The sequence below is a fragment of the Adiantum capillus-veneris genome, chromosome 27, assembly GCF_014529385.1.
Source record: "Adiantum capillus-veneris isolate H3 chromosome 27, ASM1452938v2, whole genome shotgun sequence".
Taxonomy (NCBI): domain Eukaryota; kingdom Viridiplantae; phylum Streptophyta; class Polypodiopsida; order Polypodiales; family Pteridaceae; genus Adiantum; species Adiantum capillus-veneris.
In genome coordinates, this window is record NC_140957.1 from 88,056,264 (window position 1) to 88,076,592 (window position 20,329).

The 20,329-nt window shown below is 41.5% G+C and overlaps 1 protein-coding gene across 1 annotated transcript; it reads left to right on the top strand.

Annotated features, from left to right (window-relative positions):
- Positions 1-5,256: 5,256 nt before the first annotated feature.
- LOC147422347 (uncharacterized) lies at positions 5,257-6,792 on the top strand. The gene is made up of 4 exons (XM_086503434.1): positions 5,257-5,638; positions 5,886-5,939; positions 6,051-6,206; positions 6,302-6,792. Exons 1-4 carry the CDS (start codon positions 5,552-5,554, stop codon positions 6,362-6,364), a joined length of 360 nt encoding a protein of 119 aa, XP_086359560.1. The 5' UTR covers positions 5,257-5,551; the 3' UTR covers positions 6,365-6,792.
- The last annotated feature ends 13,537 nt before the right edge of the window (positions 6,793-20,329 follow it).

Here is a 20,329-nt window from a genome sequence, read left to right on the forward strand (position 1 = left end):
ACGTAGTGCCAATTATATCTTGAATGCTTCATTATCAAAATAAATCATCCTATCCAATGCTCTAATAAGGTTCTCCATTCAACTATCAATAAATAGTGATCTTGTGTAGGAGGTAGGAGGTGGCATCTCAAAAAGACAATCCAATGAATGCTCAACTTATTTTTCCTTTGTTGTTGAAATATAAAAGTAATTGCTAATTTTTTAAGCAGTTACATTGTCCCATGGAACTTTATATTGTTAAATGTTGTTTGGTAGCGATGTGGACATGAGATACAACTTGGATCTCCTAGGATGATAATTGTTTCAAGGTCTAGATAGTATGTATAGCCATGGTAAACTTGGTGTTTAAGCTATGAAGATTTGTAGCTCTACATACCGTGTACTATTCCAAACACATTTGAATGATTCTTCAAAACACAAGCAAGGGTGAATGCATTTGGATGTTGCATATCTTCTTGCATTTGCTTATGACCAAACCTTCCTCATCTTGCCCTTGTAGTGGGCATGTCTTGCATTCAATGTAGTTCAATAGATACTAGCTCATACTCAAATTGTAAGTAAGTCAAAGCCTTATTGTACTTTCAAAAGAATGAAATACTTTTAAAACTGTCTTGCCAATACTGCCCTTCACCTCCTCTAAAAGCATCACACAGCTTCCTTATCATTGTTTGCAATTGATTGCATATTAAGAGAAGCCCTTGCTTTGCCTTCCCTAAAAATAGCGAAGAGCTTCCTCACCTTTTTGTAGTGTTTCCCTCATTGGGCATAAGCACGGTCCAAGAGCATATAGCACAACAAACAATGCAATCATAGAGGCAAAATTTGGAATGAGATCCGGAAAGAAGCCCTTCCTTTTCCTCCTTTGAAAGCATCCTAAAGCTAATTGAGAAGCCCTATCTTTGCCTCCCCTAGAAAGAGCCCATAGCTTCCTCACCATTCTCTCGTCTTTCCCTTGCTTGGAATAAGGGCAACCAAGATCATATATTGCAACAAACAATACAATCCAAGAGACAACATTTTGCATAATAAGACCTCATCAATGGCTTTTAAACATCACCACAATTGACATACATGTTGGCCAAATAATTGCCAAAACATGATGTTTTCTTCTAGGAGCCCCAGTTACCATCACATTATAAATTTATCTCTCATGTCAACTTCTTGCAGAGTGGAAAATTCCATTAAGTTGCAACATTGCAAAGAAGCCCTTTCTTCAACTCGTCTGAAAGCATCCCAAAGCTTCATCATCATTCATAGGTTATCGTCTAGAGAGAAGCCTTCATGTTGTCTTCCCTAAAATAGCCCAAAAATTTCTCACCTTTCCCTCATGTTTCCCTCACTGGGCATAAGAGCACTCCAAGAGCATATGCTACAACAACCAATCCAGTCCAAGAGGCAACATTTCAAAATGGTAGTGCAGTGTCAAAATCTCGTGCTTTCAACAATACAAAAAACTTGAAAAACAAAGCTCCGCCAAGAGCGATGATGCTACTTTCCAATAGCCCTTGACTACTCATCTCATCGTGAATGTGCTCACCCATTTTATCCTCTTGCATTATGTTGTGTGCCTTCAAAATGCAAGTGTAGATGACTACATGATGAGAGGGGCCCTAACTACATATTTGATTAAAATAGCCGGCCTGCCCATGTTGGTGGACAGTAAAATACGAGTAGTCCAAGATCTAACATCCCGGACATGACGCTCATCACAAACATGAAATTACATTTGGAGAGAGTCTATCCCTATGCATTAGATGACAACGACCTACAACTTGTTTCATGTGTCCCACACCTGACATAAATCTCAACTAAAGCAATGTCAAGGTCAATCAAGATTTTCATCGAGAACTCGTTGTGCTTCAAGAATACACCACACTTGGAAGACACAACAACCAAAGCTCTGCCAAGCAAGATGTTGTTTTCCAACTGCCTATATTGATTAGACTTTGTCCTATGTTTTACTCGTCAAGGCTATAGTAATACCTTGTGTGTACATGTGTGCAAGGGCCCATGCATGCATATGAAACTTGTGAATTGATATAAAGTCATGATTGACACTTGAAGTGCTTGCTTTTTTCATGAAAAAGAGCCAAAATTGTGGCTGTTGATCTTGTATGAGTGCAAGGTGCAATTCACGAACAATAACAACTTCAAGTTGTAAACAAACATTAAATACAACATTTCAAAGGGGAAAAGCATTGACAGCACATGAACCACACCAAAAGATGAGATAGGGATAAAAGGATAGCCTTCATGAAAAAGTTCAAGAAACTGGAATAAGAAAATCTAACAATTGCTTTCATATTGGTAAGGGTAACAAAAAACTCTATATGTGAAAGGACCATCGTACAAACTTGTATATCTAAAGTACATTTGTAAAAGTTAGTTGTGGCCTTGCTAAGCATGTAAAGGAAAACCAATTCTTCAAGTGATAAACCTCATATAGATGAGCTGTAAACTGAACACAACATAGAAATGGAGTATTGTTCTCCAATGTGAGTGTAAGCATATCTAAGGAAACTCTTAGCTTCTTGCATGAAGCAAACAAAAATGATGACATGCACTTGACTTTCCACATGTAGATACTATCTTGCAACAACAAATTTATCGATTGCACATCACTTTATAAAAGATGGCAACACATATGCTCTCTCTTGTGCTAGATGAGAACTTTTGTGTGTGTATGTGTGTGTGTGTGCAGAGCGGGGGGAGTCGTGCATGGAGATTTAAGAGAGAAGCAAAAAAGTATTGGCCCTCATAGATACATCATATATGTGGGCTATCGTTTCTAGCTAAACATTGAGCGGGAGATCATGCCATTTTGGTCCTCGATAGGCCACGTAATCGTGAGCATCTACTACACGCTCAATGCCATCGTGAAATGCTACAGGCTCCTCTCCCAACACACGATGCGTCGAGGTGTTCTCTCTCTCTCTCTCTCTCTCTCTCTCTCTCTCTCTCTCTCTCTCTCTCTCTCACACACACACACACACACACACATACATGTACGTGCACACAAAATTGGGTTGCACATGCACGTTCAAGAGTGAAGTGATTTGACGACGCGTGGGAGTCTCCATCGCTTGAGAATTTCTCAAGCTCAATAAAGGATAGTATAGATAGATTTACTTTAAACAAATTTCAATCAAGAAAATTTTTTTGGCACTCTCTTTGAGACAACCCTCCCCCCCCCGCCCCCTCTCTCTCTCTCTCTCTCTCTCTCTCTCTCTCTCTCTCTCTCACTCACACACACACACAAACACATACACACACTCACGTCCTTCCATTTTGGGGTTATTCGAAACCAATGTTTGATTAAAATTGGACTTTAATGTATTAATTAAAGAATCGTAGCTAGATTTCAAGTTTACTTTGAAGTAAACCGACAAAATTTTACTGGTGTGTATACGGACAGTTTCTTAAATTTTAAAATTTTATGGCTATTGGCTTTCCAAAAGAAAAGTTGGCCATCCTTCAAATAAGGAAGTTGGGAAAGTACAATCAAAAAAAATTTTAATGCTTTGAAAGGTTTAAAATTGAAAGAATAGTGTAGATAGATTTACTTTAAAATTATTTCAATCAAATTTTTTTTTTGGCACTCTCTTTGAAACACCACCCCCCCCTCCCTCCCGCTCCCCCCCATCGCCTCTCTCTCTCTCTCTCTCTCTCACACACACACACACACGTCCTTCCATTTTGGAATTATTCAAAACCAATGTTACTTTAAAATTGGACTTTAGTGTATTAAACAAAAAATCATAACTAGATTTGAAGTTTACCTTGAAGTAAACGAACAAAATTTTGCTAGTGTACTACGAACGATTTCTTAAATTTTGAAATTTTATGGCTATTGGCTTTCCGAAAGAAAAGTTGAGCCATCCTTCAATTAAGGAAAAGTAAAGTTGAAAAAGAACAATCAAACCTTTTTTTGGCGTGCCCAAAGGGCAAAGGCTATAGCGTTGCCTTCTCTTTTTGCTGACTAAAATAGGAAAAAGGTTGAGTTGTATTTTTAAACATTTTTCGTAGACAAAAAATGTTGGTTGGTTGCAACAAGATAGTGGACACTATTTAAATGAAGAGAGTGTAAATATAATGATGGGTATACTGGGTCTGCGCAATTTTATTAAACCGAATCTATACAGATTCTTTCTTTCTCAAAGGCTCGAAAGGCAACGATGCCGATAACGCCACATTGCAGCTCTCCCTCCTGAATCTGTCAGAGACTGGCATCCTCATCACCCATCGCGCTCGCCTGCCCATGCCAAGTCTCTGACGACATAGGGAAGCTCTCCCCACCCCTGCCCTCGACCCCCAATTGATGCTAATGTCGCCCCTCCGCGCGCCCTTCGTTCTCTCATCGTCGCCTTGCATCTAGCTGCAAGCTTGCACTCATTGCTCCAACCCCATCGTTGTTGCTGATTAGGGGATCAACCCTCCACTCGTTGTAGTAGCCCATCGCCGATGCTGCGCAAGGATAGAGAGACACAAACGGTACCTCCAATGCGCATCAGCCCCATCAAAATCTCTCTCTCTCTCTCTCTCTCTCTCTCTCTCTCTCTCTCTCTCTCTCTGTGTGTGTGTGTGTGTGTGTGTGTGTGTGTGTGTGTGTGTGTCCTAGCGCATGGCAATTGGCAATTGTATTTAAAATATGTATGTCTCTCTGGTTGTCGGGCCACATGGAAGATGTCTCTCTCTCTCTCCCTCTCTCTCTCTTCCACTTGGCAAGTCCCCGTTTTTACCCTCTCCGCGAGATAACTACATACTTGAACATCTTAGTAGATTCTGTCTAATGAGACCTGCTTGCAAAATTTGGAAGACCTACTGATGGTCATGTCTTGAGACAAGCGAGAGATGATACTCTATAATCACCCATAGGAAAGAGAAACTCTAAAAGCTTTGAAAATTTGATCACCAATAAATTAAGATATTGAAATTTGTTCTTTAAAAGAAAGCTCTTTTTTGAGATGGTGAGTTTCTTATTTGCCCTACCCCAAAGAGGTGAGCGGCAGCCCATAGTGGAAAAGGGAAGATTATTTTTATTTTTATTTTTTAAATCACGCGCGCGCGCCGCGCCCCCCCCCCCCCCCCCCCCCCCTAAAACATTCAATAGAAAGTTATAATACCGAGTGGTGGCCAGTGGCAGTGGAGTATGGTGGGTTCTCTAGAGTGGAAGTAGTAGGTATGCCACTGGCAGTGGGTCTTGTCTTGAGCCATCAATCTCCGATTTGTAGACATGATGGGATTGGTGGACATGTGGAGATGGGGTCATGCCTTGAGCCATCAATCGCCGATTTTTAGACATGGGGTCGGTGGACATGGGTTGTCTTGAGCCATCAACCGTCAATTTGTAGCAGTAGTTGCTTCTTGTGCAGCAGGGAGGTACTAGGGAGCGGTGCAAAACGAAGGTGGAGACCGGGCACGTGAGGGGAGGTGAAGGCACACGAGGCTACTTGGGGGCTGCGGTGGTGGCGAGGAGGACCTACGGATGCAGCACAGCTAAAGGGCAGGGTCTTAAAAGTGGAGGCAGTGGGTGGCCTTAGGGTGTGGGGCTATGAGATCTGGCACGGACCCTGCAGCTGTGCAGAGAGTGCAAGGCACATATGGTAGCGAGGAGTGCAAGTATCAAAGGATACAAGGCGTGCGAGGCACCTGCTGGAACACTCACACACACAGAACAGGGTCGTCCAGTGACTTGAGTCTCCAGTCATCCGGGAGAGGGAGAGGGTGGAAAGATGTTGGGATGGCAATGCTTCAATGACATGCAATCCATTCTAAGTCGATGGATGCCTACCTCCAGCCTCTGCCTTGCACCCGCTTGCAACTGCACCATCTCCACTCTTTCGAGCTCCTGCGTTGCACCTCTTGTGTTGCACGCTCGAGCTTAGCTTAGCTTCGCCATCCCCATTTTCTCACTGCCCATTGTGAACTGCCTCGTTAAGGTAAAAAATATTTCATTCTGTGTTACATACCTCCTACGATGAGACAATACTGAGTGTGTGTGTGTGTGTGTGTGTGTGTGTGTGTGTGTGTGTGTGTGTGTTTTGCGGTAGGAAAGTCAAGGACTGTTGACCAAGAGTACGCCTCTGTCTACGATTGCTGGCGCAGTGTGCTGCGAGTTTGTTGTGCGCCGTCGCCATGGTGCCTCGTGCATAGAAAGCTCCAAAGCGGTCATGAATGGTCCGCCATTCTCTAAGAATCTTGTAAAGGTGCTATTCAATTTGAACAAGCAACACTAAGGATATTTATATACCCCTTTCCCACGTATGACCCGTGAAGAAAGTTGCTTTGGCTGTCATCACAGGAGATCGCGGTCTCTGTGGTGGGTTTAACAATTTGTTATGGAGAAAGCACAGGAGAAACTTAGCGAGTTGAAGAAAATAGGGGTGCTTGCTAGCATTGGTAAGAAAGGAGGATCATATTTCAAGCGTTGACCTCATATATTAACATCAACGGTTTTCAACATCAACGGCAATTGTGTGGATGTTGCTAAGGACGAGATGTTTCACCAATGACCAAGGAGGGTAAATTGGCTGTGGAGAACCCCTGTGCTTCACTTTGAGCAAAAGCCGGTGCGAATGCCATATAAGGTCGTCCTATTGCTTGGCTCTACCTGCACTTGTATTTTTTCTATTGCCATAGGTTGAGATGCCCTTGTTTTTATTGTCATAAGGTCCTTTTATCCTTTTTAGTGTAAATTCTATGTTGCTCATGGTTGAGCCTACCGACAACAACACCCCATTGGGTGGTGGGTGGGTGCAATTAGCAAGATGCTTGTATGAAGGTAAGTGTGGTCAAAAGTTATGTTTGATGGTATGTGTGAGTTGAGCTCTAGTGCCATAGTGTCAATGGGTTTGCACTGCACATGTAAAGAGCTTGTGTAATTGTATGGGATGTGATCTTGGGCCCAAAAAAAAAAGTGTGTGTGTGTGTGTGTGTGTGTGTGTGTGAGAGAGAGAGAGAGAGAGAGAGAAGAGAGTTAGAGAGTTGTTCATAAGCAACAACATCTTTGGAGCATTTTATAGTGTTGATCGGCAAAGATGGATGAGCTAAAAATGCTAAAAAACATGAGGTGGGGACATAGAATGATACATACTCAACGCTTTATTGAACGAACATGTCTCGTAGTGCTTGCTCCCCATCGGGTACCTATGTTGTAGAGACCTTGTTTTGAGCATAAGGAAGCTGGTAGACATTGGCAGTTGGAAAGGAGCATACCTATAGTAGCTTTGGGGTTGCATCTATGCCAAATTGAATGTCTCGTGCTATGTGAAGAGATCTCTATACATTTTCTTTAAGCTAGAAATCCATTTTTCAAATGGTGGGAAAATGTCTTGTTAGTTGCTAAGCACTGTTGTATTTGAAGCACGTTCATTATTTTTTGATTAAAAATTCTTGTCAAGAAAGATCGTGGAACGTTCAAATTTGTATCTTTAATTTGTTTTGCTAAAAATGATATGCAAATACTTTACATACTTAATTGCAATGAAGCCAGCATGATATGTGCGAATAATTTTGGTATTTTTAATGATTTCAAGTATTTATCAAATTCTAAACATAGAATTAGGTGCAAAAATATCAATTTTTCTATGGCAACCTATCATTACTATTTTTATAGTTACGTGCAGCCCAATCAGATTTTCCTTTAGGTTGCATCCAAGCTACTAAAAATTTTGTATAAGTGCAAATTTTGTCACTAGATCAACATAGGAAATTCTACATAAATAGACCATAACTTAAAATAAAAGCATTCTCAATTTCTTAGAGGCATGCAACATCTGGAAAACTACTTAAAATAACTACATAACACTATAGGCCTCACTAAGATGGGCTCTATGGTGGTTTGTTTCCAATATCTTTTTTCTTTTTTCTTTTGCAAAACTCACAATTGTGATTGAATTATATTGAGCAATCGAAAAAATTACAAGTTTTGTCATGCTCATGTTAAGCCATGACAACATCTAGGAATCATAATTACAATGGCTATTAGGGCAGCCACTCCTATCGATGGCCAAGGTTTGCCCCCGTCCCTGGTATTCCGTCTGCTGACAACAAAGCACAAGTAGTCCTAGACCAATCCTCTGAGTGATGCTTGTGCCCGAGTGCCCATATTAGCACTTTGCTTTCCTGTATAATTTTTGCGAAGCTTGCCACTTCAAATCCTCCTTCAAAAATTCGGCGGTTCTTTGTTTGCCATACGTTATGAAAGAAGTATCTGACAATCTGAATGTTGATGAGGAGTGCAGGACTACCTGAGTTTTTACCTCCAAAGCATAGGTCAGTCTTGAAAAACCTAATTTTCCATGTTCTTTGGACCCACTTGCATACTTTCCTTGCGAGGCCTTTTATAGCTAGGCAGTCCATGAAAAGGTGGGCCAGATCTTCACTAGTCAACCTACACCCCGAGCATTGATCTGACCCAATCCCTCTCTCCTGAATCTTCACCCTCGTCGGTAGAGCACTCCAAATAACCTTCCATAAGAAAACCTTCATGTATTGTGGAACCTTTGGCTTCCATATGTTCTCCATTACATGCTCCCACCTTTCCTCCGGCCATTGCTTTTTCCATAGCCTATTAAGGGGGCTAGACCAATTCTTCTTTTGCATCATTGTCTGATAAATGATTTTAGTATGGGGTTTCCACAAGAGACTGCTTCCGGGCCATTTCCAGGCTTTCCAGTCCAACTCCGAGTCACAGATTGGCTTCACTAGATTGTCAAGTTCTTTCATCACTTTGTGAACAAGCAAGACCTCCAAGCTATTGAGTTGGTACTGGGCAATCATAAGGTCAATGGTTTTCCAACTCTTGTTGACACTGTCCCAGAAGTGCTCAAGTCGCGAATCAGACCCTTATTATTCAGCTTCCTTGTTGTCTCAATCCAAGAGGGAGTTTTTGGCGGATCTACAACTTTGGAGAGCCAGGGGGACCAATGTAGGATGGAGTTCTTGAAGTATCGGGCTTCTCCTCCCCACTTTAAGACTCCTGCTACTCTATTGCATTTTCTTACCAATTCTCTTGAGCTGCCCCCCAATCTTAAGGTAGACCACGCCGGGGCAAGTAGCTTGTCATGAACCTCCACCCCTCCACTTTCCTCCCTTCGAGCCAAGTTTAGCTGCTTCTATCATATCTCTGATCATAACTGCACAAACTTGATCTTATCTAGCCCAGGAAATAACAAATTTGGTGCAACAAGCTTCTGCATGAGTCACAGGGTTAAGAATCCCGAGGCCTCTTTGATTCCCTGGCCGAGCAACCGATTCCCAACTGGCCCATTGCCATGGCCTAGAAGATTTCGTGTTATTTTTCCATAAAAATGTTTTTACTGGTTTTAAGAACTCTTTCCAGTGACACTTTGTCATCTTGAGAAGCGGGCTAGTGAAGGCAATATAAGGAATCATGAAGGCATTCATCCCTTTTATCCGACTTGGGAATGGGAGAAGAGCATATACTCCCACCTACTCATTTTTGTTTGATTTTTTCAAGCACCCACTCGAATCTTTGCTTGTGAGTTACATCCACCCCCCAGGGGGCTCCGAGATGTCTAAAGATCTTTCCTTTTGTGACAATCTCCCTTGACCATACAAAAGGATCAAATGAGTCATTTTCTGATAGGGAAATCATCCTTGACTTCTTTATATTACACTGGGACCCCGAAGCTACCGAGAACATTTGTACAATCTCCAAAGCTTTCCTGATGACCTGGGGGCACGCCTTCAAGAAGAGGAGAGAATCATCTACAAAAAGTTTTGCCAGGAGTTTTCTATTTCCTGGTAAAACAAGGCCTTGCACCTCTCCGCGTTCAACACTACCTTCGAGCGTCGTGATTAGAAGATGTGATCCTATGGCGAAAAGTAGGGGGGCAAGAGGGCATCCCTGTTTAATAGACCTTTTAACCTTAAAAGAGCCCACAATTCTACCATTAAATAGGATCTCTGACTGGCTTCTAGCCCCCATCACACGAACCATCCGATAGAGGCGCGGACCAAAGCCTAGAGCTTCCATGATGGCTTCTATATATGTCCATGTTATTCTGTCATAAGCCTTGTCCAAGTCCAACTACAGCAAAATGCACTCCTGCTTTGTGACAGTTGCGTATTCTATGCCCACCATTGCTGCCAAGATGTTATCGTATATGGACCTTCCTTTAATGAAACCATGTTGATGGGGGGAGTTTATCTTGGTTAGTAAGGGGGCTAGCCTGAGGGCCACTGCTTTAGCTATAATTTTGTAGGCCACCGACATCATTGTTATAGGGCGCCAATGTTGTAGTTTAGAGCAGAATATCTGTTTTGGGATGGGCTTGATAAGCCCTCTCTTCACACTTGTCTCCAACGACCCTTTATTGGCCAAACTTGTGATTGGTGCCTTGAGGTCTTCCCAGAATTATACATAGAATTCCACCGTCATCCCATCCCAACCAGGGGACTTTTCCTTGCCAAGGGCTTGCAATGCTTGTGAACATTCATCTTCGAAAAATGCCCGTTCCAAGTTATTAGCTTATGAGTGGGGAATTTCCTTTTTAACACTCTGTAGTAAGGTCCCTCTGGCTTCCTCCACTTCTTGGGACTGGGGCTTCGGCCGTCCAATGATTTGACTGAGATAGCTTAGCATCATACCAGCCATTTCATCCTGGTTATGAACTGTTGTCCCTTTCTCATCATCGAGCGAGCGGACGTGGCCCAGGCTCTTCTTGATTTTTAGAGCCCAAAAAAATTGAGCTTGATTGGAGGCTTCCGGTTGCAAATAAATCTCCCTAGAGAGAAGTCTAGCCTTTTTTATATCTTCTACCTGCTCATTAGCGAGGTTCGATTTGGCTTCAAGCCATCGTTTGTGTTAGCCCTCAGTAGCATGCCCATTGGCTTTTATAGCGGTAAGCAATTGTACCTCCGCTGAAAGATGCAACAGGTGATCCTTCCTAGCTTTCTTGATTCGGGGGCCCGAGGTTTTGATTGCTTTCTGGATGCTCCGAGCAAAGAGGTCCCATGCATTGTGCTTGTTGATGTTGACATCTTTTTTTAGCTTACCCAGTGCTTTCTTGGCTAGATTCCTGAAAAGAGGGTCTTTGAATAGGTGTGCCTCTGTTACCAACAGCTTTTTTTTACCTCTTGGGGTCTGCTCCTCCTCTTTATTCTTCTTAAATTGAATGTGCAGAGGAATGTGATCCAAGAGGATTGTTGTTGAGACTACCTTCATTTCCATCAGCGTCGGTATCCAGTCAACTTGGTGCGAGCAATAGCATCTATCCGGTATGGAGGCAGTGCGGGCGTACTGAAGGCTTGTGTAGGTGAACCCAAGCGTGCTGTTCCATGGGCCAACATCCCATAAGTCGATCATTGCCCACTTTTCACACAAACTTTGCCATTTAGACCTTTCTGAGCCAGCCAACACACTGGAGGATCCTGTTCTATCCCTGCTCTTTTCTACAATGTTAAAGTCACCAACCAACAACCACTCCCCTTCAATAGGGGTATCTCTAAGATGCATCCATATTTTGGCTCTATCTTTTGCATTGCAAGGGCCATACACATTCACAATGGTGAGGGGACGCCCTTCCCATTTGATTCTAATCCCCAGGATCCTGCAGGATGGGTGGTTAAGAACCAACTTCGACTCCAATTCTCTGTCCACAATGCTGAGGACGCCACTGAAGGCGTTATTTCCTTCTCCATAGAATGCCAGTTTCTTTCCTAGCATCTACTTTCTCTTGCTATGGGCGTCTAGATGGTGTTCTTGAATGGCTCAAAAGTTGACTATCTTCTCCTTTTTTATTTTCTCCCAGAAAAGGGTACTCTTCTTCCGGGTTTTCAACCCCTTTATGTTCCAAGATTGGATAGTGAGAGACTCCATCATCAATACGGGGTTCATTGGGATATAGGAACAAATTCTTTAGCATCCAAATCATCCCCCCCCCCCCCCCTTCTCCTTGGTCTCAGGAGAATCCGGGGGTTCCAAGTCAGAGGATTTCTTTTCTTGCAGTGTTACAAATGGATTGTGCAGAGGGATAATGAACCCCCCTCCTTTCGAAGGGGTAGAGAATGAATTAGATCCTTTCACCTCCAGTGTTCTGACGACTTGTAGCACCTTGGAGTCTCTTGCCACAACCTTCACTCTTTTGGCTCTTTTCAGACCAGGGACTTGGACAGTCGTCGTCGTTGTTATTGTCATAAATTTGGGGGTAGCAACGGGAGTAATGATCTTATTAATATTACATGTACCTTCAGAAGCTCGTTGTATGGGAATCGATTCTTCCACCATCTTTTCCTGCATCTTCGTATCCGTTTTCTCACACACCATCCCTCCTTCATCCTTCCCTGTATTTATCCCTTCATTAATGTCTCCCTGCATCTCCAGCCCTCCCATCGGGGTTTCGTTTTATTGGGGCCCTGTACTGCCGGAGCTGTAGTACCATTAGAATTCATTGGGAAGCTCTTGGCAAAGTGACCAAAGTTGTTGTATTTAAAACATGCCCCAAAGTAAGTTCAAAGTTTAGCGGAATGGTAACAAGCCCAGCTCCAACATTCATAACCATGCTTTTAGCTGGCGTTTTAGACCCTATTTGAAGTTCTGCCAAACCCTCTCTTACTAGGTATAAATAAGGGAGTGCCCAGTTGGCTAGCAAGCATCCTGAGATTATCCCACAGCCAGCTAGGCAGTCCCACAAACTCTACCCAGACCGGATGAACCGCTTGCAAAGATTTAGCTGAGTCGAACACTGGCTCCCAAGGCACCACACACACCGCAGTCCTATTAAATACTAGGGGCCCTTTGTCGAGGATCTTATCCACATCGGAGGCCTCTTTGAATCTCACTGAGCAAAAACCTTTAGCTAGGTAGGAAGTACTTTCAACTGCTCCTCCATGACCGAAGATTTGTTCCACTGAACCCAAATACCAGCGTCATCTTAGCTTGGCTGGCTGGCTGTTTTTTAATCAGTGTTGGTGGAATCGCTATAGTGATGGCCTCGGCAACCTCCACTTGCTGTGGCAATAACTTTTTTAAAGCAGAGAAGGCTCAATCTGCCAACCCGTCTTCTACCAGCCCACTGAATTCTGAATGGGAGAAAGTTCTTTTGTTGTTGTTAGGGCCGGCCTCAAGCATTTTGTTGACTTTCGAGAGCTCTTATTGCAGTCTAGCTTTTGTATCCTGTAGGTTTTTGATATCCCCTTCACTTGACATCCCTTCTGCTGAGCTTTTCCCATTATCCTTAGAGTTAGGCCCCTTGAGTATGCTAGCAAACGATACACATGGCCTGCAAGTAGCCGATGAACTTGACGCTTTATTTACATTCGCACAGATTGGTCCCTGAGGAACCCCGTCTTTGATGGTTTTTACTTCAAATTTGAACCCTTGCGTTGAGCCCATTTTCACTCCTGTTTCCTCAGAGGGGACTTTTTCGGTCGGAGCAATTTTGACCTCTTGAGCCGGTTGTTTCCAATATCTTATAAAATGGCCAAAAACAACACTCTTTTTTGGACGATAAATTAAAAGTGAAATCCATAGCCCAAAAAGTTTCAAATGAAACAATATATCATATGTGTGATTGCATGCTCAATGTTTGGCCTCGTAAGGCATACATTAATAATGCTTCCAACAACTTATTGATGGAGTATGTCCCTCTAATTTTCGCAGCAAGTCGAAGCCATGCGAATCTGTGGAGATGCTCTAATGTCTACCATCACATTGCTTAAATTGTATGCCCAAAAACGATGCAATAACAACTTATTATACTTTCTCTATAAACAAAGCAATATGTCCATTGCACTGCTTAAATTGTATGCCCAAAAATAGTGCAAAAGATCCAAGATCAATAATCTTGAAAGAGTTATCCAAATTAGTATGAAAATCAACAATATGCTTCTCATTTGGTCCACGATGAAGCATGTCATGGATATAGAGAACAATTTTTAGGAGTATATCACCTATATAATATACACTTGACATAAAAAGTACTCATATTTTGATCATTTTGTACGCTAGACTAGTAATAGGACACTTTTATGTCTTCTTAACTGAACAAATTTCTATAATTATTTGAAGAGATACACATTGAGTTTTGAAGTGTTCTATATCCACAAAGCTAGTTCAAAAGCTTAAAATAGGGTATGAGCATTGACAAGCTATGAAGCAAATATTTTGCTACTTAAGGGGCACTATGCATTCATCCCAAGGGTGGATCATTGTTGCCACATTTACATGATTTTGCAGACTTAGATTGGGTCAACTATTATGTCATATTTGTGTCCACTTTTTGCTACTTAAGGGGCACTATGCATTCATCCCAAGGATGGATCATTGTTTCCACATTTACATGTTTTTACAGACTTAGATTGGGTCAACTATTATGACACTTGTGTGTCCACATTTTTTGCTTTATGCTTAGCAACTCATGGAAATCGTAGTTGAGAAATAAGCAACCTACTATGGTGCCCACTTCCAGTTGTGAAGCTTAGTTTTAGGAAGCCCTCAAAGCTATTGTGGCCAATTTGGGTGTTAGACCTACTCTTAGACCACAGTCTACCATTACTATGTTCACTCATAGTTGAAGTGCACGAGGTTCCAAGGATCCTAATGTATCATGGTTGCACCAAGAACATTAACACTAGTTTGGTACCAAAAAGGACACTTTAGTGTTCCTTTTTCATGTATTTGTTACTTAAAATTTGAAAAAAAAAAATCTCAAGAAATGCTTTTGCAAACTTATAAAATATTAGCCAAAGTACCCATAGAAATAATAATCCCCCGCCTTTGTACACAACCTCAATAGTAACTACACTTATGAAAAGCACCTATGCAAAATAGCAGTTGAAGTTTCACTATAACTCGTACCCTAGTCTAAGAAAAAAATGAGTAGAAGACATGCAATAATCCATGGTAACTACTTATATATATGACATTTTTGCAACTCTCATGTGAAAAAAAAAATCTTTGTTACTAGAATTAAATATAGAAAGTCATGTGGATCAGATATGCAACATTTGTGAATTCAATTAATGGCCATAAAACATTTATTTCATCTAAATTTGCATTGTCTTATGCAACATATATACTAGATCTACCACTCCATTACTTAAGGTGATACTATTCGATGGTTATGCAAGCTGCATCTCGTGATTTATGTTATATTCCAAAAATTGTGCATGTTGAAACTCTTATTTTTTATTTATCAAAGATTAGCCTTAAAATAAAGTCCTCTTTTGGATTTGTTAATTCATTTCATTTATTTGTATCCAAATACCTGATATGGATACAATTGGGGAATCTATATGCAACTCTCATTTGCTTTTCATAGCAATGGTCTTTTTCCAAGAAATTACGCGCTACAAATTTTCTTAAATGAGCTTAAATCAGAAGATGCACATGAGTTTAAAACCTTGAAAAATACTTAGTTGATGGGTGTTGGCATATAGATGCTCCATAGCCACATCATGTTGATGAAAGAGGCTTTGAAGACCAAAATTTTCCTCTTTATCTGTGTTTCCCAGATTTGGGTTTTTTTATTATAACAAAAAAAACTCTTTTTGATAAGAAGTTTATACAATTTATGAAAATTTTCTTGAAATTGCACTAATTTTTTGTGTTTTTTCTATCTTAAAACCTATCACCATAATCTATTATGGCATTAACTTTGGCAAAATTAATAATTTGGCTATTTTCTTTGCCTCTTATTGGCCTAAGACATGAACATGAAGGATCTTGGGAAGAGTTATTGTGTTCTAATATATGTTAGAGTTTTGGCATCTCAAGTGGACTGCCCAATGTGATCCCAGTATTTAATTTGGCTTTTAGGTATTTATTTTACTTATTTGTCAAAGTGTTGGGTAGGGCAATTTACTGAGGTTGCTATATAAGCAACCCCTTGCCTCCATTGTATACACATTCAGTTATTCATTGTCAAGGTTGATTGGTTTAGGAGACCCTCTCTCTCTCTCTCTCTCTCGTGCTCACTCTCCTTGGTCTCTACGCTTCTACATCGTCGACGTTTTACATGGTATCAGAGCTTCGTGGTGGAGCTCCGTGTTTGAAGGCCTTGGATGTGGAGGAGCTGCCTAGAGGAGAGAAGAGAACCTCAGTCGCCGGCATTCTACCCCATCGTTTTCCCTCCCACTCCCTTTGTCGCTGCCCATCCCTCAACAAGTTGCTGCCGCTAGCATTTGCAGCCTAGGTGTTCTCCTTGGTCCGCGTCGAAAACCACTCACCTGCGTTTTGAAATGCTACCTAGCAGTGTTGCGTGGCGACAAGGCACACAACCCCCATCATATCAAAACGCTTGTGTTTGGCACTATCAGCGGAGCTCCACCTAGCAGCTTCCCCTGCCCACCGATTCTGACAACGTCACACTCTTCCCTATAGCGTTCTAAAACACCAGAGCCTACACACACCCTTGGAGATAAAAAGGGGCATTGTCGAACGGGGAGGAGCATCTAGAGCCAGGAAATTGGAGTTGAAAAGACGGATTATGAAGTGATTTGGGAGACGGAGAGACCGATTAGCGGCTTTGTGAGGCAATGAGGAGCGGTTTCGTAGCGCGTGGTTTGGTACCCACATCCGGCTTGGGAACAATGCCTCCCATGGAGTTCTGGACTCCGAAGAGGGAGGATTTGCTACGAGGCTTTGGATCTGCAGAGGAGCGGATTGACATCGGATTGGACAGAACTCTTAGCCCTTGTTATGCACAGTTTATTGTGGAGCTTTGGATTTGTTCGAGGCCTACCACAGGGCAAACGTGCGAAGCGGCTATCGGTGATAGAGTTTCGGATTTCAGAGAGGGATAGCAAATTGTGCAGAGCCCATTGGGTGTGGAGTTCCCTTTGCGGTGGAATTGAATTGGCTTGGAGCATTTGCGGCTTGGTTTGTATAGCCATTTTTTGGAGTGCGAGAAGGTACCCGATTACCAGATCTTGCAACTTCAATATGTCCCTCCCTTGCTCGAGGACTGACAACATTGATCAAAACCAACCAAAAGCTATGGATAACGGATCGTAACCCTGCAGTTAGCGGGCTATGCACCGGCACAGTTCTCAAGGAACCTGGCAAATTGTTTGGCTCGAGTTTGTGAAGTCAAAAGCAGATGGCAGAGTATGCTATTGGACAACAACAAAGGTCAGTTGGACAAAGATGGCAGTACCAGTACTCAGTTAGCTGCCTTGGTACCCACGAGGTACGACCACAGTTGTTATGAATGTGACTCGATGCTTTGTTTGGCTCAAGACTTTGAAGCCAAAGGCAAAAGCAAGAACTCACAAATAGACAAGGATAAAAGCAAGCTGGATAGAGATTACAGTAAGAAAGATTTGACAGAGGAGATCGGCATGGCGCACATGGTGGCGGCCACAGTGGCCTCGACGACATATTTCTAGTCAAATGACAAGTGTCACCACTAGCTTCAACCAAAGAGAGGCTTGTGAGTGGCAGAGAAGGGCAATGAATGCTCCCTTAAATTAATTTGGGCCCTTGTGTTGGAGTTCGAGTTATTGGTGTTTGGAGCCGTAGGTCGGAGTTCAATGCACATGTATTTCGCAGGGAACCAATCAGACATCTAAAACACTACTGATGAGTGCACCAATCCATTGTTGTTGATCAGATTATGGACAAGATGTGTTCCAACAATTCATTATCTTGGAATTTTATATTTTGGACGTGATGTGTGCACAGTTCAGGAATGGGAATTATTGGACGTAGTGTGGTCTACATTTCAAAGTTTCTACAAAGGAAACCGATGCTCAAGATGGCATTACTTTCAGGTACAAAGTTGAGGAGAGCAACACCGAGGTGTATCTAGTTGATGGCCACTTCTGGGGGTGTCCATGGTAGCTTCTTCATCGACTTGGTCTCACTATTTATGTCCACTATGCCACTTTAAGAGCTTTGACAAGTTTATTGGAAAAAATTTGCCCACATGTGAGCCCTAAGGAAAGATTATATGCAATTATAAGTGAAAAGTCTCCTTACATCTAAGACTTTGTGTCTTTTGAAGGTGCACACACCTCTAAGAGGAAGAGCTTTCGAGGTGAAGAGATCTATCTCCATCTTACACCTCTAAGCAATTATAATCTTGTTGGGTCATTCATTCTATGCTTGTGAGATGACCTTTTGGAATTGAAGCTTTTGTCCTCTGCCTTTCTCTATCTCATGTTGTCAAGAATGCATGCTTGAAGAATGTGCTTCATTATTCAACTTTGTATGGAAGTGCTCAAGCTCAATGTTCATGCTATGTCCTTAAAGTTCTGAATGATCTCCTTTATTAGATTTTGAGCTGCAGGTAGAGTTAAATGTGAATAGCAAGGGCAAGGGGATTGAGGGAAGAGACTCCTCTGAGTGAGGTTCGGTTATTGTTGAGGAAGGAGTACAAATTGAGTAAAACAACCATGGATGGGTGGGTGTTGTTGAAAGTCTTTGGGGGTAGATATGAGCTATGGCTTGTTGTTATCTCATGTGGAGAGAGAGAGAGAGAGAGAGAGAGAGAGAGAGAGAGAGAGAGAGAGACTTGCTATAGCTAACTCAATGGTCATTAACATTTTGTTTGACATTACTTTGGAGATTAGGATTACACTGGGGACCAACTACGGTAATTGGGTAGTAGCATCCCCACTAAGTCTCAAGTCTAATCAACTGAGAAGGTATGGTGATGTAGGTCAAGCAAGCAAACACTATTGTCCCTCAATAAATCAACAGATTAGCCATCCGCTACGGAACATTGTTATGGATTACCAATAAAGATTTATGCCTCAAGCACTCAATAGACTAGCCACCCTATAGTGAACACGGCTCAAAGTTTACAATACATGCTTCATAGGAGCCATGTCTCTCCACTTGCAAACTATTTCAAAATGTTGTAAGTGCTAAAGGTGATTCCCAAGTGATGCCTACACACTCATTTGCTATTGTCAGCAACCTTGTGTGAGGTTTCACCTTGTTACAAGATAACTAATTCTTAGGTTTATAAGCTGCCACTAAAATATCTACAAAAAATTTCAAAACGAATTATGGATAATGTTCGATAAAAATGTTTCTTCCCTTAGCCTTGAGCCCATTACAAATCCAACACAATAAAGTTGAGGATAAAATTGTCTTGAATATCGGAGATATACAGCAAATATATAATCTATATTGCACAAGATCTTGTTGAGAAATTTTCTTAAAGAGGATTTGTTATTTTGTATGTGGGGGGGAACTAGTGGTCAAAATTCAGGAGGGAGGGAATGTGCAATCCTATAAAACAAGAAAGAAACAATATTTTTTTTTTTCCAAACATTGGATTCATTATTTAATGGTGACCAGCGAGGTGAGTTTGTAAGCAATGAGTTTTACAATTCAGAGTAGCAAAGTTAGGGCTCCAAAAAAACTTGAAAACTAGCATAGGAGAGATTTTGGAAGTAAATTGACAATATTTGAAGGTTTTTCCATTAATTTCTCTAAATTGTTCAAATTCAAAAATTTAAGGTAAATATCAAAACTTGTGAGTGGAATTACACTAAACCTAGGTTTATTCGAGCATTACAACAGATATCTCAATTGCATAGAGCCCTTCAATCTCAACAATTTTTAAGCCCTAACATCTTACCTCTTATGTCAAGGACAAAGAGTTACTTTATAGAATTTTGAGCTTTACTTAAGTCAACTTTGGCATAGAGATCACATCTTTACATGAGACCTAAAAGCAACAAGTTAAGTTAAATTACAGGTAGCAAAATATGCGCCTAAGCTAACAAAAGGCATAATAAGAATTGTCCACAACAGAGTCAAAATGGCCTCATAAGTTGAGGCTAGCTAATGACCCTGCCGAATCTCAATATGGATTAGTGATTAAACACTCGTTATTTAATAGTCTTATTGACAAAAAATCAAGGTTTAATGTGCTTTTAACCAGCTAAAGTAGCAAAATCTTGACTAGATTACGGGCTTGCCTTCAAGAGAATTGGCAAAATACAACTTTCATGTACAAATACTGACAATTGCCACCTAAATGTTCATGTCAAGCCTTGCTTGGAATATGCCTTCAAAAAGCACATTTACTCAAAAAAACATTTATAGAAAAAACCTTGACCAGGACAATACATACGACACATTAATGATTCTATGATCTTCCATAGAATGGTGGCTTGAAGTGCTAAAACCGTCAAAACTAATAAGACTTCAGTCAATTGAAAATTAGAAGCCACCTACAGAATGTGCAACATCTAATAAGCCTGAACATACATGTGCAGGAGAGCATCTACACCATCTCTAAAATTTTCCACTAACAAGCTCAAATGATTCATCCTCAAATCTTTCAAGTCTCTAGATTTTGCACACTTGACAGCATTCAATGTCAACATACAATGACTCCTTGGG